The sequence below is a fragment of the Eublepharis macularius genome, chromosome 4 (genome assembly GCF_028583425.1).
Source record: "Eublepharis macularius isolate TG4126 chromosome 4, MPM_Emac_v1.0, whole genome shotgun sequence".
In the NCBI taxonomy this organism is placed as follows: Eukaryota; Metazoa; Chordata; class Lepidosauria; order Squamata; family Eublepharidae; genus Eublepharis; species Eublepharis macularius.
The window spans coordinates 184,943,894-184,967,663 of NC_072793.1; the positions used below are offsets into that span (position 1 = coordinate 184,943,894).

General features: G+C 46.9%; 1 protein-coding gene across 1 annotated transcript in view; it reads right to left on the reverse strand.

Annotated features, from left to right (window-relative positions):
* Window positions 1–23,770, reverse strand: part of LOC129328024 (zinc finger protein 208-like) — a 53,062-nt gene that overhangs the window by 20,450 nt on the left and 8,842 nt on the right. The window contains exons 2-3 of the mRNA XM_054976763.1: window positions 12,285–15,421; window positions 10,020–10,030 (exon numbers count right to left, since the gene is read on the reverse strand). Coding sequence (XP_054832738.1) covers window positions 10,020–10,030; window positions 12,285–15,421 — 3,148 coding nt within the window. The remainder of the gene's footprint in view (window positions 1–10,019; window positions 10,031–12,284; window positions 15,422–23,770) is intronic.

Genomic DNA, 23,770 nt, shown 5'->3' on the forward strand with positions numbered 1-23,770 from the left:
TTCTGACCACACATCCTGCACACAAAGCTCCCCACAGAGGGCCCCCCACCCTTGCAGGGAGGCATCCGTGGTCACCGAGAACTCGGGATGATGGTAACCAAAGGGGGTCCCTTTAAACAAATTAACATCCGACAACCACCAGTCAAGGGAGGAGATAATAGAGAGTTTTGTCGTCGGAGGATGCTGTAAGGGATTATACCTCCTCACAAACCAATTTTGGAGCGGGCGCATCCGCAGCCTCGCAAAGGGGACCACCGAGGTGGCAGCAGCCATATGACCCAGCAAGCATTGAATCATGCGCACAGGCTGAAAACGATTCCTTTTAAACAAGGACACCAGGCCCTTCAGGGAACGTGCCCTTCCCAGGGGCAACAGAGCTTTGGCCTCCACTGAGTCCAACACCGCCCCAATATAAGGCACAACACAGACAGGTGTCAGCCTAGATTTTTCAAGGTTCACCAGGAGGCCCAACCGTGTGCAAGTGTCCAGAACCAATTCCACATCTTGCAACAGCTTAGTCTCCGAGCCTGCCGTTATAAGCCAATCATCGAGATAGGGGTAGATGGTACAGCCCCGCTCTCGAAGAAAGGAAACCACAGGAGCCACACACTTTGTAAACACACGCGGAGCTGTGAAAAGGCCGAAGGGGAGGACCTTGTAACGGAATACCCGCTGCTTATAAACGAAACACAGGAATCTCCTGTGCTCCTCTAAAATCCCCATGTGGAAATAAGCGTCCCTTAAATCCAGGACAGCGAACCAATCCCCCCTCTTCAAAAGGGCAATTACAGCAGGCAATGTAACCATCCTAAACTTGGTTACCCTTAAAAAGGCATTTAGCCCCCTCAAATCCAAGATAGGACGGAGGCCCCCGTCCTTTTTGGGGACCAGGAAGAAGCGGGAAAAGAAACCCCTTTCGGATTCCCCATATGCCACCTCTTCCACAGCCCCCTTAGCCAAGAGGGACTTAATTTCATCCTCCAGCTCAACTAAAGTATTATTCACCGCACTAAGCAGTGAAGTACACATTGGCAGTTCAGTGAATTCCAGCCCATACCCCTTATCAACAATTGTTAAGACCCATGAGTCAGATGTTATTGACTCCCATTCAGACAAGAAGGGTCTGAGTCTGTCCGAAAAGTTCAGAGCTGCCGCAGGGCTGGGCCTTCAGAACTGTCTTCCAGCCCCTTGCGGATCTTTTTGCTGGGGCGGAGGCTGAGACAAGCGGGGCTTGAATGGCCTACGCCTCCTGCCCTGGTGCTGCGCCGGGGTGTACTGGCGCTGTGAGGAAGGGTACTGTTGGTAGTATGGACGGGGCTGATATCTGCCACGGTACTGGTAGGGATTATACCTCGAAGAGTACCGAGGCTTGAACGTGGACCTGTCCGCTGGGGTGACCCCCAAGGAGCGTGCCGTCTGCCGGTCCTCCTTCTTCTTTTTAAGTGCCTCGTCGGTGGTGGTAGAGAAGAGGGAGTCACCCTCGAAGGGCAGGCGTTCAATCTTGGCCTTCACCTCCTGCGGGAGGGCAGTCGACCGCAACCACGAGTGCCTCCTCAGGAACACCGCAGACGCCATGCCCCGAGCAGCCGCGTCCGCCACATGACTCCCGGCGTTCATCTGCTGCTTTGACAATCGTACTGCCTCCGTCTGCAGCAACTACACTACCGCCTTCTTGTCAGCAGGGAGGTCAGTGACATAGTTAGCCAGCTTCTCCCAGAGGTAGAGTTGATAGCCCGCCATAATCGTTTGATAATTGGCTATCCTGAGGGCTAAAGCAGCAACCGAGTACTGACGCCTACCCAGTGCGTCCATCTTCCCTCCTTATCTGGTGGGACGGAGGAGGACCCCAACCTCTTGTGCTGAATCTCCTCGGCTATCAAGGATGACGGTGGGGGATGCTTGATGAGGGACTGCCACGTCCCTTGTTTAATTTTATACATCTGCTCGATGCGTTTGGACGTGGCAGGCAGGTCAGATGGTGACTTCCAGACCTTGTCGATGATCTCCTCCAAGCCCTCCAGCATAGGAAAACCCACTGTAACCGGGTTCTCCCCATAGATTCTGCACAACAACTTGTCCTTCGTCTTCGGGACCACAGAAGACACGTCAATCTCCAGGGCCTTGGACATGCGGGCCATTTGATCCGCGTAAATCTGCAGGTCCTCGAAGGGTGAGCTGGTGGACGGGCCCACATTGTCGTCCGGGGTCGGTTCGGAGAAGGACTCGGAACGGTAGCCGGCTCCTACGTCGTCATCCTCATCCGAGGCCGGAGCTGACTTCCCCCTCCAGGAAGGGTGGCGGCAGCCACTCATGATGGCCAGACGACGACGGCCCTGGATCCGATGGTCTGAAACCACGTGGAGCCCCTTTCCACTGGCACCGGTAGGCCTCTGGCATACCTGAAGCCTGGTGGTGATGCGCAGCCGCGGACCGCTCGGATCCGACTCGCTCGGATCCGACACTCCCCTCGGACCAATACCGTTAGCTACGGGCGGAACATGCAGGCGATGGTCCCCTAGTAGCCTCTCGGATCCGACGACGCGGAGCCGGGCTCAATTCCGGCGTAGGCGAGCGCCGCCCGCTCGACAGGACCACATAGGCCCCTGGATCCGGCACCTCTTCCTCAAGGAGGGGATGGTCTGGGGAGTCCAGGTGAGGCGATGGCGTAGGCGGGGACACCAGGACCACCTCCTCTGCCGACCAGCGCCAAGGGGACCGAGAGCGATGCTTGGCCTTCTTCTTAGTCTTCTTCGGAACCGGCTCGGAAGAAGCCCTCGGAACCGACGCCCTCTTGCTCGACGCCTTCCACGCAGCCTCCGGTCCCGGGGCTGCAGCAGGCTGTTTGACCGACGCCGGGGCTGATCTTATCGGATCCGATCTGCTCGGTTCCGGCCTCGGAGGCGACCCCTCCGGTTCCAACCTCACCGACGCCGATTTTCGCGGCGATTTCGATGACCTCGCCACCGAGCTTGCCCTTGATGCCGACTTACTTGCCGGGCGGGATGCAGGCACAGACTTTGAAGACGCCACAGAGCCCGCCCTAGATTGTCCCCCGGCATGGGTGGGGACTTGGCCGGCCTTCTTCGCGGCCCCCGGCATCTCCGCCTCGGAGGGCCCCGGGGCATCCAAGACCCGCTGCCACAGCGAAGCCTTGAGGCGGGCGGAACGCTCCTGCCTGGCCTTATGTGTAAAACCCTGGCAGATCCTGCAAGTGGGGACTACATGTTCCTCCCCAAGGCAGAGCAGGCAAAGGCTATGCCCATCCGTTTGGGCCATCTTAGTACGGCACTGGGCACAGTGCTTAAACAGGGCCGTAGAAGCCATTCCGAGGGGCAAGCCAAAACGCGACGTCAAACACAGTCCGGGTCAAATACACTACCAAGATCAGTCCGTCCAAATCACGAAGCAGAAGAAAGGTCGAATCCAGAATCCAAGTCAAGTCACGAAAAGGCAATCCAAAGACACAAGCAAAGCACGGAGCTACAAGCGGAACGTTCTCCTCAAGCGGCGGCAAGAAGAGAACTGAGGGAAGGGGCCGTTGGCCGCTGGAGGAGCATGTGACCGTTTGGGCGGGAAACGGTCACTGAGGCGCGCGGCAAACGGCCCCTTCGGAGCTGGGTAAGCATTGAAGAATCTTCCGGCGGCTGGCCTGCGCGTGTGCAGTACCCATGTGTGGAGGCACAGAAGAACGAAGATGAACAATAGATTTTGAAGTATTAATGTTGGACGACCATATGCGATTCCATCTATCAGTGGATTTTTCAATTTGGCAGTCTTGAAACCTTTGGTCCTGATACTTCCATGTTCTAGTTGTTTGGGTAGATAGTATTATATTATATGTTTTAGATATCATTCCCTTGCTATGATTCAAAGCTGAATCTATTAGATTCTCAAATTCTGATTTGGGAGTGTCATGTAATCTATTCAGGTCAATGTGGTCAGCTAGATTCTGTAATTGAAGGTATCTAAACCAGTGATTTTTTTAATTCATTATGCAGTCTATTTCTGATTTTTCCAATAAACCTCTGAGATATCTACTAATCTAGATAGCTCTACTCTACTCCAGAACTCAATGAAGGATTTGTCTAGTCCTAGTGGAGACCAGCATTGATATGTGAAGATAGAATACCTTGATATCTTTGGTACTAGATTTTTCCTGTTCTTGTCCCATATTTTCAGCAGAGAGGTTAAATAGATGTTATGTCGGATTGTTTGGGGACGGTCCTTTGGTCCATTCCAGACTACATTGCTAATTGTAAATTGTTTTAGGAGTTGTTTGAATATATTTGCCCAGATTGGAGGTTCTGGGTGGTGCAACAATTGTAGTAAACTAATCTGGCCGCAGTATGGTAAAGTAAAAGATCTGGGTAATTAAGACCACCATTCTTATTTTTTTGGTGGAGTATATCAAATGCTATCCTCGGTTTCTTGTTCTCCCAAAGACATTTGTTTAGTTCTCCTTGCCATTGCTGTAGTAACTTAGCGGAATATAAATTGGAATGGTTCTCAGGATATAGAGTATTTTAGGAAGACAAATGATTTCACTAGATGGAATTTATCATACCATGACAGGTGCATACTGGCCCAGTCTTTAAAAATTGATTTAATTTGTTCCATTGTTTTCATATGGTTTAGATTGATAAGTGAAGATGTATTAGGTGTGCTATAAACTCCTAAATATTTAATTTGTCGCTCAGCTATTTGATATTTGTATTCCTTAGATAATTGCTTGCATGTTTTTTTCTCTAAGTTAATTGGAAGAATATGAGATTTTGAAGTATTAATTTTTAGGCCAGCAATATTTTCGAATTTTGCTAGAAGTTGCTGTAAGTGCTCGAGAAATGATTGTAGGTTAGTGAGATATATTAACATATCATCAGCGAACAGACTAATCTTACAGAGTTGGATTCAATAGTGATACCATTTATATGCTGATGATCCCTAATTGCTGCTGCTAATGGTTTGATGGCAATAGCAAACAAAGTAGGTGACAAACGGCATCCTTGCCTGGTACCTCTTTTTATCTCAAAGGCTTCCGATAAATGCCCATTCACTTTAACATTGGCTAAGGAATACGAATATATTGATTTAATTGTTTTGAAGAATTTATTTCCAAAACCCATATGTTGAAGAATAGACTGTAAATATATTGGTTCTAGTGAGTCGAAGACCTTTTCAACATCCAGAGATAGGAAAGCTGCTTCTATTTTGTTTGAATTGCAGTGAGATATGAGGTTCAATGTTTTAAAGATATTTTCTGTTATATCTCGGCCTGGAAGAAACCCAGATTGGTCTACATGGATATATTGTGTGATAAAGGTGTTTATTCTTTTAGTTAAGATTGTGGTAAAAATTTTATAATCATGATTCAATAGGGAGATGGGCCTATACGAAGCAGGGTTTGTTGTCTTTACCTTGTTTTGGAATTACTATAATATTAGAACTAGTCCATGATAAAGGGATGTGGCCTGTCTCCATTATTGCATTGCAGACATCTCTGAGAGGGTTTAACAACAATGTATTGTATTTTTTGTAGAACTCAGACGGAAAACCATCTGGTCCAGGGGCTTTTCTATTTTTCATTTGTTTAATTGCATTCATTAATTCTTGATAAGTTATTATAAGTACTTGAAGGACTGCCATAAAAGGATGGTGCAGAGTTGTTTTCTGTTGCCCCAGAAGGTTGGACCAGAACCAATGAGTTGAAATTAAATCAAAGGCATTTTCAGCTAAATATTAGAAAGAACTTCCTGACAGAGCAATCCCTCAGTGGAACAGGCTTCCTCGAGAGGTGGTGGGCTCTCCTTCTTTGGAGTTTTTAAAGCAGAGGCTAGATGGTCATCTGACAGCAATGCTGATTCTGTGAACCTGGGCAGATCATGAGAGGGAAAGCAGGAAGGGTTACATCTGAGCGTAGTGGCTCGTGGCTCCTTGTTTCCATCTTCTGGGCATGGAGCAGGGGTCACTACGGGTGTGGGGGGAGGTAGTCGTGAATTTCCTGCATTGTGCAGGAGGTTGGACTAGATGACCATGGAGGTCTCTTCCAACCCAATGATTCTACGAGAGTACGTTTTCCATGCTCAATTAAGATTTTTACATAATCCTGAAATTTATATGGTTTCTCCCCCCGTATGAATTCTTTGATGAGTAGTAAGTTGTATACTTTGACTGGCAGCCCAATCCTAAGAGGGGCGGGGAAACTGAATAGGAACCGAACTAAGGCTTGCGACGGCGCATCTGGCCCTTACGCCCACGTAAGTGGCCCTCCGCCCGCGCTGGGATGCGGCGCTGGCCCACCGGTGGGCCAGCACCAGTGCAAGCCACAGGCGCCCGGGTGGCGGCGCAGGAGTGGCATAGAGCCCTACGCCGACGCAGGGGGGGCGGGGAACAAGGCGGGGTCAGAGTTAGTCCGCTCCCTAAGCTCCTCCAGAAGCGGGAATGCCCACAGCGGCGCAAAAAAGCTACGCCACGGAAAAAGAAGGCATAGCCCATAGGCGTCCATGGAACGGCGAAAAATCAGCCCCCTCTCTGAGCGCCCAGCCCCGCCCCTATGGCCCGAATGAGCATAGGATGAGAACTATCCCGGGGACCAATCAGCATGCGCGCCCGGCGTGGACAAGCCCCCCTCTCTGCACCCAATCATCTGAGAACCCGCCCTACAAAACATCCGGCCAGCGCCGCCCAAACCCCCAGGTAAGTGAGCACTCTGCCGGAGGCTCTGCCCGTGTGCTGAGTGGCATTGCCCCTTTGAAAACCGAAACGGGCTGAGGGCATTCACGTTGGCAGGCGCAGAATGCACTCGGGGGACTTTGCGAAAAAGTGGGGGAACTTCTCGTAAAGGGGAAGAGGTGCAAATGTCTGCCTAACTCCCTTTCTACCGTGATAGAAAGAATGACTCAACATCTAACTGGACTCATGCACGCTAGTTGCTTCTAACTAAGCACAAACAAATTAACCCTTCCGAGGCAGAAGGGAATGACACTTGGCAAATTAACTGCAGCCTCTCCTGTTTCCTTGCAGGTGCCCTGACTCTGGCGCTCCCGCCTTTTGATGACCGACAGAGCACTGACAGGTGAGGAGGAGGGAGGGGGGGCTGTTCCGCAGATTAGTGCAAACCGCCCATTCACCTGAACCCACCCGCTCACTTGCTGCTTTGGGTGAGGCCTAGCAGGGGTGGGGGGGCAACCATGGCCGCCCCGGCCGCCTCAGAGGCAGGCGCCCCGAAAACCACATGTGACCAGGTGTTTGTTATGACCAGCTCATTCCCTCCCTTAAAGGTAAAGGCTTGCTAAGGCCGAGCGCATCCTCGCCAGACTGTCATGCATCAGCTGGTTGCTGCTGGCGTCGACTATATGCATCCTCCTGGATGGCGGAGTGTGGGGCTTGCCTCGCCAGTGGAACGAGGCAAAGCCCACATGTGTCTTTTCCCCCCACAGGCACGTCCAGGGCAGGGCTGCTTCCCTGCGTCCCGCCCTTCCCAAACATCTCTGACAGACGGTTGGCTGCAGCCCAGGAAGCACTTTCACGCTGTGGCCTGCATCCCAGCCCCACCCCGCCGAGTGGGAAGGAGGGCTGTGAAGAATTCCCCGGCTCCCTTGCTAGCCTAAAAACAAACCCACTTATTCCAGTGCAATAAAACGAGTTGTCAAACCACTGCCTTCTGTTTCTGCGAGTCTGACTTTGTCCTCTGCTCCTCCCCCAACACTCCTGTCACATATCTCCACCTCCACATCGCCACAAATGACCCCGTTCTGCCTCCCCGCCCCCCCTCCCCTCACAGTAACGTCAGGTAGAGGGTTGGGGCAGGGCATGTCAGCGAGGAGGGGGGAGCCATCGAGGGTGATCAGTCCCTGGTAGGGCGAGCAGCTGGCACCTGATAATAAGCCAGGGAGAGGGTTGCCAGGGGTGCTGCTGTAGGGGGGCGGGAGATGGCAGGGGAAACGGTCTGCTCTCCCAAATCCTAGCCACGCGCCAGAGGAGGGAGCAGCTAGAGGTGCATGCCGCATGGGAGGAGGCGAACAACTGCGGGCGGGAGTTCATGGCCGCGGTACTGGAGGTGGGAGAGGGGCTCCGCGCCTCTCAAGCCCGTGCTGAAGCCCTGCTCGGGCGGCTCGTCACCATCCTGGACCCGCCGGCCCCGCCCGCTGCAGCAGCTCCACCTGCCCCAGAGGCGCCCCTCCCTCGGGCCCAGTTACATGCAAGAGGCCAGGCCAGTGGACGGCCAAGGGGGTCTGGCTGCCGGCCTCGCCGGTGAGCCCCACTGCCACGTTCCGGGGGGTGGGGTGTTCTGCTAGACAGGCGGGGCCGCAGACAAAGGTGTTATATAGCTGCTGGAGACAAGGGGGAAGGGTCCTGGAGGCGGGGGCAGTGAAGCAGGGCTTGGCCGCGTGACCTGGTTGCCGCAGCCGGGAAGGCTGGGTGGTGAGGCAGCTGCTTCTGACCATGCACTCGCACAGGCGCTGGACGGCACATGGGGTGAGCAGGGAGGGGGCTGGTGAGGCAGCGCCTGGGCCGTCGACGGGCCCCTGCCTGCCTTTCCTTCCAAATGGGCTCTGCCCAGCCCTCGACACCCTGCCTCTCCTACACGCCTCCCCTTCCTCAAGTCTGCTGGGGGAGGTGGGATGGTATAATAATAAAGACTGATTTCTGTGCAACGGGTGTCTGTGGTCTTTGCCTTGGGACGGGGACTGGGGCAGGCCCGCTGTGTCTGCCTCTTGGTGGCGGCCTCAGGCCAACCCTCCCCTTCGGTGTGACTTGGTGGCTGTTCCCTACTCCCGGGACTGGCTGCTGCCCTGGATTCCTCATGGCAGGGCGCCTGGCAGTCCCATGCCAACCTCTCTGGACGCAGCTGCCACAGACTTGGCGCTGCATTGGGCAAACGAGGGAGAGGCTCCTCAGACCACGCCCACCCCTCTCCTTCCCGACTGCGAGCCCCGCCCAACGCACGAGCCGGGGTGGTCTGCCGGCATGGGCGCGATTTGCCTGCTGCTCTGGGGCCTGGCCGGGATCGCGTGCTGCCCATTGGCTGCGCCTTTCCTGGCCCCTCCCCCTGCTGCTTGTGGGGAACAGCGCCCTTTGGCTCCGCCCGGCGGCGGCCGTGCATCAGACCCGCCCACAACACTTTCTGGTTCTCCCAATTTGCATCTCTCTGCTGCTGCCGGCGCTGCTGCGGCCACACTTTGCTGGCACAGGATCCGGCCCGGCGCCGCCGCCACACCGCTGGTGCAGCTGCGCCGGCGTTGGGGCCGGCCATAGGATTGCGCTGTTAATCTTTTTCCACACTCCAGGCATTTATATGGTTTCTCCCGTGTGAATTCTTTGAATGGATGTCATGTGTTCATTCTGACTGAAACTTTTTTTGAATTTTTATGTATTTTATTTAAAAGAAGAAAAAGACATTTGAACGTACATAAAGGATCTTGAACAGAGTACAGAATAACAGATTTTAGCTATAACAAAAATATAAGCAAGTTATATGACACAGCTAAATTTCATAACACTGCTTCTCTCCCCTCTCCTCAATTACTTACACTCAAAAGTTTTATACTCAATAGTCTATATTCAATCCTATATATCACATTTTATATTCAACATTTTTTAAAATCTTAGTTTTAAAATTGCTCTATATCCATGTTAACTATTCTTAATATTTCTTAATTTCCAGCTATGTAAACAAAAAAATCTCTCAATTTTTCCTGGCATTCCTGTGTTGGTCCGTTATGCATATAAGAAGTTAATTTAGCCATAAAGGCATATTCATACAATTTATCAACATTTTATATTCAATATTTTAAAATTTTAACTTTACAGTTGATCTACTTCAGTAATAGCCATTCTTGGGTTTTCTTAATTTTCTGCTACCTATTCAAAAAAGAAAAGTCTTTCTTTGTTTTCTAAAATTTTAGGATTGGTCCATTATACAGAAAAGAAGTTAATTTAGCCATAAACACATATTCATACTATAATACTTTTAGGTAGAATATCTGATAACATGTTTTTAGAATTCAACAGAAGGCGACAATTTAAACTTCTTATATTCAACATTATATTCAGCCTCATTCAGTTTATTAGCTTATTAATTTAACTATATAGCTTAACAATCTATTTTAATATTAATTATACCTTCTAAATTTAATGAATTGTCCTGTTGTGTATATAAAAAATTATCCATGAAAAAACAGCAATACGAAAGATATTGAAGAGGAGAGAAAGAATATTCTATAACATAGTTGTATAAATCAACAATTATTGTAAGTAATATAAACTCCAAAATGTGTCTCCCTTCCATCTTTATTTGTATTTCTTTCCTTCATGCCTTCTTCCAACTTGCGTGCCTTGAACTGATTCTAGTAGTTTGCTCAGTTTCCAAAAAAGCCATATATTCATTGGATCATACTGTGAGGGGCCTCCTGGATCAAAGTCACCTTGCTTCATCAAACAGTCTTGTACTAACCCTCGAAATGCAGCCTCTAAATCCAAATTGACCAAACGTTCTCCGATTTCGCAAAACCCCTGATTATTACTTCTAAATTCCGTTTCCAAAATGCCCAGTCTCTGGTCTGCTCTCATCAATGGGCTTGCTTGTAATGTTCGTATTGATTCAATTTTTTCTTGTATCTCTCTGAATTCTTTCTGCTGTATTTTAATCTCTTGAATGTCTTGATTATTTTCTTGAGTTCTCTGAATTATTTCTCATAATCCAGAGAGTAATTCAGTTCTTAGCTTCTGAAAATCTTCCCTTATTCCGGTGAAAAATCCTTGAGTCGTCCGGTCCATTCGCTATAGTTGGGTTAATGATGCCGTGTTTTCCAGCACTACTTCTTGAGTCTCCATATCAGTTTGTCGCTTCTGGTTTAAGGCATTTTTATACTCTTGCTTTAATTCTGTGAACAAAGTTTTAATTTGACTTGAAAGAGATTTTTTTTGAGATCTATCAATGACATCTTCTGAACTTAGTTCAGAACTTAGAAGTTTAATTAATAACAGCAACAACAATAAATTAGTTCAGCTTTAGCCTTTTTCATTGCTGCAGCCATTTTTTTTCAGTTTCTTACCTCTGAAATACCACAAAAGGCCTATCCTTAGAATAGATTAGTAAGAAAAAAAGAAAGACAGTTCATTCTTCAAGCCAGTAGGTGGTGATTATGTAGCTGTAATTGTTGAGCTAGTGAGCCAAGAAGCATGTCTGTGTCTTGCTGTTTGTATCTGTCATGTCACTGCAGATGTAAACGATCTATTTGACAGGTCCTTGGATGATGCAAGAGCAGAGAAACTACCTACGTCACTTCACCTGATGTGCTGTGATTGGACACTGGGGGTGCTACTGGGGGATATAAGCCAGCAGTGTCCTGTGCTGGTGTGGGACTTGTTCCATTAGGTGTTTGGCGAAGCACTTTGACGCTGGGAACGAGATTCTGTAAATAAGTCACTGTAAAATAAACTGTACATACACTTGAATGTTATAAGTGTGTGGAAGCCTCATTCTTAGCTCAGCCACAGTTCTAACCACGCTGCGCCAACAGTAATTCCTTCTTCAAACCAAGAATATATTTTTAAAAGATAATTGAAAGTTCAATCTCAGTTCCTTCTTCAAGCCAGAGATGGCAGTATGGCCAATGATATCAGAGTTTAGTACGTAATTTTCCAAAATGTTCAACGTTTGGCCATTTCCCCCCCTCACTTAAAGCCACATGATACAACAACAATAATAATGACATTCGATTTATATACCGCTCTTCAGGACAACATAATGCCCACTCAGACCGGTTTACAAAGTGTTATTATTACTCCACAACAATCACCCTGTGAGGTGGGTGGGGCTGAGAGAGCTCCAGAGAACTGTGAATCGCCCAAGGTCACACAGCTGACTTTGTGGAGGAGTGGGGAATCAAACCCGGCTCTCCATATTAGAGTCCCGTGCTCTTAACCACTACACCAAACTGGCTTTCCAAAAAGTATTATAGTAGCAACAGTTATAAGTCCATAATACACATTTAAAAGATGAGCTAGTAGTTGATTTTTTACTGAAGAATGGGCTTTATAGCTATAACTTTAAATCCATTCTTGATGTAAGTTATTTTGTAATCCAAAGTTAGTCCAGTGAGCCAGACACTTTGAAATCAAATGTCACATCTTTAGTTCCTCTTTCCACACTCCAAGTATTTATATGACTTCTCCTTCATGTGAATCCTTTGATGTTTAGTTAGGCTACTAGTATCATAGAAGTTCTTTCCACACTCCAAGCACTGATACAGTTCCTCCTTCATGTGAATCCTTTGATGTACAGTTACGCTGCTATTGCGAGAAAAACTCTTTCCACACTCCAAGCATTTATACGGCTTTTCCCCTGTATGACTCCTTTGATGAGCACTTAGGTTGCCATTCTGAGAAAAGCTCTTTCCACACTCGAAGCATTTATATGGCTTCTCCCCTGTATGACTCCTTTGATGCTTAGTTAGCTGGTTATTGCAAGAAAAACTCTTTCCACACTCCAAACATTTATATGGCTTCTCACCTGTGTGAATCCTTTGATGAGCACTTAGGTTGCCATTCTGAGAAAAGCTCTTTCCACACTCCAAGCATTTATACGGCTTTTTCCCTGTATGAATCCTTTGATGTACAGTTAGGTTGCGATTCTGAGAAAAGCTCTTTCCACACTCGAAGCATTTATATGGCTTCTCCCCTGTATGACTCCTTTGATGCGTAGTTAGCTGGCTGTTGCAAGAAAAACTCTTTCCACACTCCAAACATTTATATGGCTTCTCACCTGTGTGAATCCTTTGATGAGCACTTAGGTTGCCCTTCTGAGAAAATCTCTTTCCACACTCGAAGCATTTATATGGCTTCTCCCCTGTATGACTCCTTTGATGCTTAGTTAGCTGGCTATTGCAAGAAAAACTCTTTCCACACTCGAAGCATTTATATGGCTTCTCCCCTGTATGACTCCTGTGATGCTTAGTTAGCTGGCTATTGCAAGAAAAACTCTTTCCACACTCCAAACATTTATATGGCTTCTCACCTGTGTGAATCATTTGATGAGAACTTAGGTTGCCATTCTGAGAAAAGCTCCTTCCACACTCCAAGCATTTATACGGCTTTTCCCCTGTATGACTCCTTTGATGCTCAGTTAGGTTGCTATTGCAAGAAAAACTCTTTCCACACTCCAAACATTTATATAGCTTCTCACCTGTGTGAATCCTTTGATGTACAGTTAGGCTGCGATTCTGAGAAAAGCTCTTTCCACACTCGAAGCATTTATATGGCTTCTCCCCTGTATGACTCCTTTTATGCTTAGTTAGCTCGCTATTGCAAGAAAAACTCTTTCCACACTCCAAACATTTATATGGCTTCTCACCTGTGTGAATCCTTTGATGAGCACTTAGGTTGCCATTTTGAGAAAAGCTCTTTCCACACTCGAAGCATTTATATGGCTTCTCCCCTGTATGACTCCTTTGATGCTTAGTTAGCTCACTATTGCAAGAAAAACTCTTTCCACACTCCAAACATTTATATGGCTTCTCACCTGTGTGAATCCTTTGATGAGCACTTAGGTTGCCATTCTGAGAAAAGCTCTTTCCACACTCGTAGCATTTAAATGACTTTTGCCCTGTATGACTCCTTTGATGCTCAGTTAGGTTGCTATTGTAAGAAAAAGTCTTTCCACACTCCAAACATTTATATAGCTTCTCACCTGTGTGAATCCTTTGATGTACAGTTAGGCTGCGATTCTGAGAAAAGCTCTTTCCACACTCGAAGCATTTATATGGCTTCTCCCCTGTATGACTCCTTTTATGCTTAGTTAGCTCGCTATTGCAAGAAAAACTCTTTCCACACTCCAAACATTTATATGGCTTCTCACCTGTGTGAATCCTTCGATGAGCACTTAGGTTGCCATTCTGAGAAAAGCTCTTTCCACACTCGAAGCATTTATATGGCTTCTCCCCTGTATGACTCCTTTGATGCTTAGTTAGCTGGCTGTTGCAAGAAAAACTCTTTCCACACTCCAAACATTTATATGGCTTCTCACCTGTGTGAATCCTTTGATGAGCACTTAGGTTGCCATTCTGAGAAAAGCTCTTTCCACACTCCAAGCATTTATACGGCTTTTTCCCTGTATGAATCCTTTGATGTACAGTTAGGCTGCAATTCTGAGAAAAACTCTTTCCACACTCATAGCATTTATATGGCTTCTCCCCTGTATGACTCCTTTGATGCGTAGTTAGCTGGGTATTGCAAGAAAAGCTCTTTCCACACTCGAAGCATTTATATGGCTTCTCCCTTGTATGACTCCTTTTATGCTTAGTTAGCTCGCTATTGCAAGAAAAACTCTTTCCACACTCCAAACATTTATATGGCTTCTCACCTGTGTGAATCCTTTGATGAGCACTTAGGTTGCCATTCTGAGAAAAGCTCTTTCCACACTCGAGGCATTTATATGGCTTCTCCCCTGTATGACTCCGTTGATGCTTAGTTAGCTCACTATTGTAAGCAAAACTCTTTCCACACTCCAAACATTTATATGGCTTCTCACCTGTGTGAATCCTTTGATGAGCACTTAGGTTGCCACTCTGATAAAAGCTCTTTCCACACTCCAAGCACTTATATGGCTTTTTCCCTGTATGAATCCTTTGATGTACAGTTAGGTTGCTATTGCGAGAAAAGTTCTTTCCACACTCGAAGCATTTATATGGCTTTTGCCCTGTATGTATCCTTTGATGTCTAGTTAGGCCAACATGCTGAAAAAAGCTCTTTCCACACTCGAAGCATTTAAATGACTTTTGCCATGTATGACTCCTTTGATGCTCAGTTAGGCTGCTATTGTAAGAAAAACTCTTTCCACACTCCAAACATTTATATGGCTTCTCACCTGTGTGAATCCCTTGATGTGCAATTAGGCTGCATTTGTAAGAAAAGCTCTTTCCACACTCCCAGCATTTATATGGCTTTTGCCCTGTATGAATCCTTTGATGTGCAGTAAGGCTGCTCTTGTGAGGAAAGCTCTTTCCATGCTCCAAGCATTTATATGACTTTTCCCTTGTGTGAATCCTTTGATGTGCAGTTAGACTGCCTTTACAAGAAAAACTCTTTCCACACTCCAAGCATTTGTATCTTTTCCAGCATGTTGTAACATTCTGATATTTTTTCAGACTGATTTTGCAGCTCAGCCTTTTCTCAACCATGAGTCTCTTCAACCTTCTCATTCTCATCTGCATTTTATCTTGGTCTGGGGCCTCCTGCACCTTCTGGCTCTGGCAAGCAACCAATCCCTTCCTCTGCTTCTTCTTTGCTTCCATTTTCCATCTGCATTTTTTATCTGGTACCAACTGATCTCCAGATTTCACTTCCATATGCTGGTCTTCCTCTTTTTCCACAATCCCTCTTCCTGGTTCCTTCTCACTTGCTATCTCTCTTTTCTCTGCAACTGGAAAAGAAGAGAAGAGTCAGTGAAGATGAAAAGGAAGAAAATACTGATTAGTGGGTACAGTCAGTGCTCAGCAGTGAAGAGCATTTTCTACAGTGAGAGCAGGGACCTGGAAAAACTTTAGCAATATCTAACCACATTCCGGGACGTCTTGGAAAGGGAGAAAGAAATGATAAGAGGAGGTTTTTTGTTCCATTGCAGAAAGTTGCTGTTCAGTTTAATGTGTGTTTTTTTGTATTGATTTAGCATGCACACGCAGAGTGAATGGGAAAAGACATGCTTTTTAAAAAAATCTTGAATTTTACTGATAGTTTTTGTTTACACGAAAAGGAAAAAATCTGCAAAGAATTAAATCCAGAGAGAGGAACCATGGAGAAACAATTAGTCTACTTAACTGAAACAAACTGAAGTTTGCAGAAGAAGCTTAAATACAAAGAAGAATATGTTACTGGGGGAAGTTTAAAAATCTTTCTTACCATATAATTGAGTAAGCGTGTTTCAGACTACTCATTTTATACCCTGGTGCACCACCAGAGGGTGCTGCTGCAGAGGAAAGCCCAGGCAAGGAACCATGTCCCTCCAGAAAACATGCCATAGTGGGAAGCCCAATATTAAACAATTAGCTTACCCGTGTAATCTTACTAATAACTTCAGAATTTATTTGAACTATATATGACACATATAATCATCTCAATTGTATAATTACAAATAACGAAATCACATATATCTTCAACAACCCTATTACCAGTCTGAAAACCATTTTCACACGTCCCTCCAGGCTTCTATCATTGTTAATAAAGTGCTAAGTGCTCAAAGTGCTTTCAATAATTATTATTGCACAAGATACTAAAGTGCAAATGCAGATATAAATAGAGCACCATACAAACACCAGTCTTTATAATAACATCTAAGATCCCAAGCACTGCGTGTCCAGACCATAGGGTAGTGTGTGGCTGTAAAAATTCACTTTCAGTTGACTGTAAGAATCACAGTGCATAAATGAAGACAACGACATGTACTAATATCAAAGAGAACATCTACAAAATGATCTATCGTTGGTACATGACACCAAAGAAGATTGCGCTAGGGAATTTGAATACTTCTAATAAATGCTGGAAATGTAAGAAGCATGAGGGCTCCCTCTATCATATGTGGTGGTCGTGTGAAGTAGCTAGGCAGTACTGGGGGGAAATAATAAGAGAAATGAGTGAAATTTTACAATTTCAAATTAATAAGAACCCAGAACTCCTGCTACTGAACTTGGGAATGGAGGGAATTCCAGCCCAATACAGGACGTTGATATTTTATATGACAGCAGCAGCTAGACTTTTGTATGCGCAAAAATGGAAAGTACAAGAAGTGCCAACTATTGAAGATTGGATTTATAAATTGCTGTATATGGCTGAAATGGATAAGATGACAAGAAAACTGAGAGATCTGGACTCAGGGCAGTTCAACACAGACTGGGAGAAGCTGAAACAACACCTGGAGAAGAAATGGGAGGTGGGAGGAAAACTGTGGCAGTTTGAGAACTACTGAAGTACTGAAGTAGAGGGGGGAGACTTTACCGGGGGGAGAAGAGATAAATGTGAATTAATAAGCAGTCAGATTAATAGATTGACATATATATAGATATATATAGGTTAACAAACAGAACATAGATAGAAAATAATTAACTATAAGGATTAAATATAAGGATTGATTAACTAACAATATTTTCTTTTTTTCTGGTAAGTTTTGTACCAAACTGAATGTCTGAAGATATAGATGAGTCAAATTGATTGACTACGTGATGAGAGATATATAGAATTATTACAAAAAGATAGAATGAGTAATATATAGAGAATAAGTCAAATTGTTTGATATAAATGAATGTATGATTTATATGGTTTAGGATATATAGAAATATTTGAAATTGAAAAATGGGATAAATTGTTTATCTAAGATGGAAACAAAGACTTACAGTTTGGGCATACAATGTTAAAAATAGTTAAGGATGTACTGCTTAGAATAATGGAGAATATATATTCGTTTTAGATAGAGGAATCTAATAGAAGTAAGGGAAAGGGGACAAAGGGTCGGAAAGCTGTTGGAAGTCAACAAAAGGGGGGGAAAGGGAGGGGGTTAGAGATGAAAAAATTGGGGAAAATTGAATGTAAATGTAAAAATAATGGATTCTAACCCAATAAAAAATTTTTCAAAAAAAAAAAAGAATCACAGTGCATAAATAATCCTTTGTTAATTCTTCATGTACGAACAGAAATTCTTCTGTGATAACAAATCTTCTAACGGGTGGTCTAGATCCTTATCATGCCCGTTTCAAGAATATCTTTTTCAAAGAATACAGTCATTATGGAAAAGTAAAAGAATCAGTAACAATACACAACATGTGGTCTTAAGTCAATTGCAATACATACAGCACATACAATAATAGCAAACACTTACTTTATCACTTCCAATCATATCTCTTGAGTACCCAATAATATATCCAATTCCTATGGCATTACTGTAAACATATCTCACTATCATTAGGCCTTATATACGAAATCCCTACCGCGCCCTTCTATTGGGGAGAGTCTCTACTTAAAGTGGTCGCTTCAAAATTACTATTTTAACCTAAGCATGAAAAATCATTGGCCATATTTAAATCTCTTGGTGCCAGACTACATAGTTTATCAATCCAAAAGGGCTCCGTTAGTACAACACTATATTGAAAAAAAGCATACTGAAGCATATTGATTCACAATATTATTTAAGGCCAACCCTAGGATTCCAGCTACTGCTAAGAGGGAACTCTGCAGGAAGGAGACATTTTGGAAAGGAGATAGTGGGGCAGGCAGCCATTCCCTCCTCCTCCATCACTGATCCTGGCCGGTGAAGGAGAGGGCTGGGCATTGCCAACTGCTCCACTCCTATTACCGGCTGTCTTAAGGTAGAAGGTGGGCATTGCCACATGCTCCTCTCCTGATCCCAGCAGGGTGAAAGGGGAGAGGGGATTGCCACCTGCATTTCTCTTCTCATCATCCCCACCATTTGAGACACAATTTACCACATGGCCCGTACCTTTGTTTGAAAAGGAATTCCACCAGACCAGCAGATTATTATAAAGCCAGAGATTCTTTGAGCCGAGAATTACAAATGAGGAGTTATCCGGAACAAGTGATCAGCACGGCAATACATAGGGCAGCCCACAGGCAGCGACCGGAAATATTTAGGGAGAAAATCAAACAGACGGAAACTTCCATCAGATGGGCAGTGGATTATACACATTTGGCTAGGGACATCAGCAGGATCGTCAAGAGACATTGGCACCTGGTGTGCCATTTACCTGGGTGTCTGGACCCACCATCGGTAGGTTTTCCTCACACAGCCAATTTGAATGATAGGTTGGTCCATTCCCATTTTGCAAATATCAGCACTACAGAATCTGGCCCTAAAGGGCACTTCCCGTGCGGGAGGTGCAATGTGTGTAATCTGGTGGCCGCGGGGGCGACATTTAGGGTCTCCACATCGGGCTGAGAGATACCTTTAAATCATTTCTCCACCTGTAGTACCAGTGGGGTAGCGTGTATCATTGAATGCAGCTGTCCACGCATTTATGTCAGAAGCACAAGCAGGCAGATTAAAGTGCGCATGCGAGAGCACATCTCTAGATCAGGAAGAAATGTTTTGATGCACCCCTCACACAACATTTTGTGGACCATCACAACACAGAAAGACAGTTCAGGTTCTCAGTTCTACAGGTCATACAAAAGGAAAGATTCAGGGACCTTAATAAGGAACTGATGAGAAGGGAGGTGTACTGGACCTTGGAGTAGACTGTTTAGGACCTTTTGGTCTGAACACTCTCATTGACTATTTGGGGTTTGTGTAGTAACATCATCTTGAGCTATTGCTGATAAAAACTTGAGAATTGTAACAGTGTAAGTCTTTGGAGCCATGGCAAATGGGAACTGTAGCTTTAAGATTTCATTCTATGATTTACGTTCAAATACTCGGTGTGTAGAGCGTTTCCGCACCAGCCTTTGACCAAGCATGAGATGCGGTCGTGAAATTTGTCAGCTGGAACCGAATGAGTAAACACATACTTAGAATCCTGTTGTAAAAGGTGGCAGGTAGGGGTTATTATGTTCTTGATGTTTTTACAGAGAAGCAATTCCCGTGAACAAGAGGGCAGTGAAACAGGAAGGCTTCCGGAATCCTGTCGGGAGATTAGCATCATCATTTATTTTCATCCCGCTTCTGCGGGGATCACCATTCAAGTATTTTCCACCACCAAAGAAGTCACACCAGAACTAATTATGGGGTTTTGTGTTTATGGATTGATTAATCTGTAATTGGAGGAGAGTTGTATCCAGCCGTACAGTTCCACTGCATGCCAAATACAGGCATAATTTGTGTTTATGTATTACAACACTTTGATCTTGTTGGTGTTTTCACACCCGATATAAATAGTGGTTGAATTTGTTTACTTTTTCATACGGGGACGTTTGTCTTTCTTGGTATTAGGAGCAGAGCAGGTGGCATTGCCCACCCCCTTCAGCCAGTTGCGATCAGGAGCGGAGTGTTGTGGGCTCTGATTCCTTGGAGGATGAAGACTTCATGGAGGATGACAGGGGAGAGCACGTGGAGGACCAGCAGGGAGTAGAAGAGCAGGAACCCTTGCCAGAGCAGGATGGAGAATCCAGGGCAGAATCAGAGACAGAAGCTGTTCCCTTACCTGCACCAGCTCCTGAGACCAGGGCAACATCCCCACCCAGCTCCCCTGAACGTGATAAGCAGCGTAAGGTGCAGCGGCGTCTTGATGTACAGGAAAGGAGACAAAGTGCAAGGCTTCAGGCACTTACCCAGTGGCGTAGCGACCTTGAGTCCTAGCAGGATGCAGCACTGCCTTGGAGGTGATTGCTTTTAAGCCAGGACACCCTTTCCTTCATTGCAGAAGCACTTGCGCAAAGACCCACCCGGCTCTACTGCGACCCAGCTCTGCTCTATCTGCTCTCTCGGCTCTGACTTTTTGGACTCGGCTCTCTGGACTACACTCCCTGCTTTATTCCCTGGTTGGCTTCATTAAACTCTGGACTTTAGTGAGAATTGTGTTGGACTCTCTGCCCGCATTCCAGTACACAGAGCAGGTGGCAATACCCGCCCCCTGCCTTACCCAGCTGGCATTATGAGTGGGGAAGGTGGCAATGCCTGCTCCCTTTCAGCCATCTGGGACCAGGAGCACAGCAGATGGCAATGTCTGCCCCCCCCCCTTTCAACCAGCTGGTATTAGGAGTAGAGCAGGTGGAAATGCCCACCCACTGCCTTAACCCAGCTGGTATTAGGAGCAGAGTAGGTAGAAATGCCCATCACCCCTCAGCCAGCTAGGATCAGGAGCACAGAAGGTGGAAATGCCTGCCCCCAGCCTTACCCAGCTGGTATTAGAAGCAGATCACGTCATAATGCCCACCCCCGCACCTTGCCCTGCAATTCTCACCCCCTGCCTTAACCGAGCTAATATTAGAAGCGGAGAAGGTGGCAATGTCCACCCCCGCCTTAACCCAGTTGGTATTAGGAGCAGAGCAGGTCATAATGCCCACCCCCACACCTTAACCTAGCTGGTATTAGGAGCAGGACAGGTGGCAATGTCCGTTCCCGGTACTTCCCACACCCCACATTAACTCAACTAATATTAAGAGCGGAGGAGGCAATGCCCACCCCCACCTTAAACCAGTTGGTGTTAGGAGCGGAGTAGGTGGCAACGCCTATCCAATACCTTAACTCAGCTGCTATTATAAGCGGTGCAGGTGTTTTTTTTTAAACTTTTTATTGGATTAGATATCATCAAATTATACATTACAATCAATTTCCTTTAATTTTTCCAATTCTAACCCCCTCCCTTTCCCCCCCCTTTTGTTGACTTCCAACAGTTTTCCAACCCCTTGTCCCTTTTCCCCTTACTCATTTTAAATTTATTCTATCTATCAAACGTAAACTTTCACTTTCTTCTAAGCTTCTATATAACACAGTACTCCTTCTGTCTTCCTACTTACTTTAACAACTAAATGATACATATGGTTGTTGTGGGTTTTCCGGGCTGTATTGCCGTGGTCTTGGCATTGTAGTTCCTGACGTTTCGCCAGCGGCTGTGGCTGGCATCTTCAGAGGTGTAGCACCAAAAGACAGAGATCTCTCAGTGTCACTGAGACACTGAGAGATCTCTGTCTTTTGGTGCTACACCTCTGAAGATGCCAGCCACAGCCGCTGGTGAAACGTCAGGAACTACAATGCCAAGACCACGGCAATACAGCCCGGAAAACCCACAACAACCATCGTTCTCCGGCCGTGAAAGCCTTCGACAATACATTAAATGATACATAACTAAATAATACATTCTTGGCATATTTTCTTTTAATAATAATCATTTGGCTAATTCTGGTACTCTATATCTTATAGTCTCATCTTCAATATGGGACAAACAATTTATCCTCATTTAGCATAATTTAAAATACTTCTATAAACAGTACATTCAATATAAGTCAACCAATTTAACTTATACTCTATATATTACTTTTCTACATATCTTATCTTTATACTGTTTTAACTACATAATTATATTATTCTTCCATTATGCAACTATCCACCAAAAATAGTCAACCAATTTGACCCATATATACCTCCAAACCAATTCAATCAATTTAATACATCATCTATACCTTAATATATATTTTCCCATCTTACTGGCAGCCCAATCCTAAGAAGGGCGTGGAAAGTGAATAGGAACCGAACTAAGGCTTGCGACCGCGTATCTGGGCTTTACGCCCGCGTAAGTCGCCCTCCGCCCGCGCTGGGACGCGGCGCTGGCCCGCCGGCGGGCTTGCACTGGCGGAAGCCTCAGGCGCCCGGACGGCGGCGTAGGAGTGGCGTAGAGCCCTGCGCCGGCGTGGGGGGAGGGTGGGGCCGGAGTTAGTCCGCTCCCTAAGCCCCTCCAGAAGCGGGAACGCCCACAGCGGCGCAAAAAAGCTACGCCACGGAAAAAGAAGGCGTAGCCCATAGGCGTCCATGGAACGGCGAAAAATCAGCCCCCTCTCTGAGCGCCCCGCCCCGCCCCTATGGCCCGAAGGAGCATAGGATGCGAACTATCCCGGGGACCAATCAGCGTGCGCGCCCGGCGTAGACGAGCCCCCCTCTCCGCACCCAATCACCTGCGACCGCGCCCTACAAAACATCCGGCCAGCGCCGGCCAAAACCCTCAGGTAAGTGAGCATGTCGCCGGAGGCTCTGTCCGTGTGCTGCGTGGCGTTGCCCCTTTGAACACCGAACGGGGGTGAGGGCATTCATGGTGGCAGGCACAGAATGCACTCGGGGGACTTTGCGAAAAAGTGGGCGCACTTCCCATAAAAGGGAAGAAGTGCAAATGTCTGGCTTAACCCCCTTTTTACCCCGATAGGAAGAACAACTCAACATCTAAGTGGACTCATGCAAGCTAGTTGCTTCCAACTAAGCACAAACAAATTAACCCTTCCGTGAGAGAAGGGAGTGACACTTGGCGAATTTACAGCAGCCTCTCCCGTTTCCTTGCAGGTACCCTGACTCCGGTATTCCCGCCTGGTGTTGACTGACGGAGCGCTGGCAGGTGAGGTGGAGGTAGGGGAGGGGGGATTAGTGCAAACCGCCCATTCACCTGACCCCACCCGCTCACTTGCCGCTTCGGGTGAGGCCCAGCAGGGGTGGGGGGCGACCATGGCCGCCCCTGGCCGCCCCTGGCCGCCTCAGAGGCAGGCGCCCCAAAAACCACATGCGACCAGGTGTTTGTTATGACCAGCTCATTCCTTCCCTTAAAGGTAAAGGCTTGCCAAGGCCGAGTGCATCCTCGCCAGACCGTCATGCATCAGCTGGTCGCTGCTGCCCTCGACTACGTGCATCCTCCCGGGTGGCGGAGTGTGGGGCTTGCCTCGCCAGTGGAACGAGGCAAAGCCCACATGTGTCTTTTTCTCCCGCAGGCACGTCCAGGGCAGGGCTGCTCCCCCGCGTCCCGCCCTCCGCCAAACATCTCTGACGGAGGGTTGGCTGCAGCCCAGGAAGCACTTTCGCGCCGCGGCCTGCATCCCAGCCCCGCCCCGCCGAGCGGGAAGGAGGGCTGTGAAGAATTCCCCGGCTCCCTTGCTAGCCTAAAAACAAGCCCACTTGTTCCAGTGCAATAAAACGAGTTGTAAAACAACTGCCTTCTGTGTCTGCGAGCCTGACTTCGTCCTCTGCCCCTCCCCCAACACTCCCGTCACATCTCCCCACCTGCACATTGCCACAAATGTATCTGACAGACCCCGTTCTGCCTCCCCGCCCCCTCCCTCCCCTCACAGTAACGTC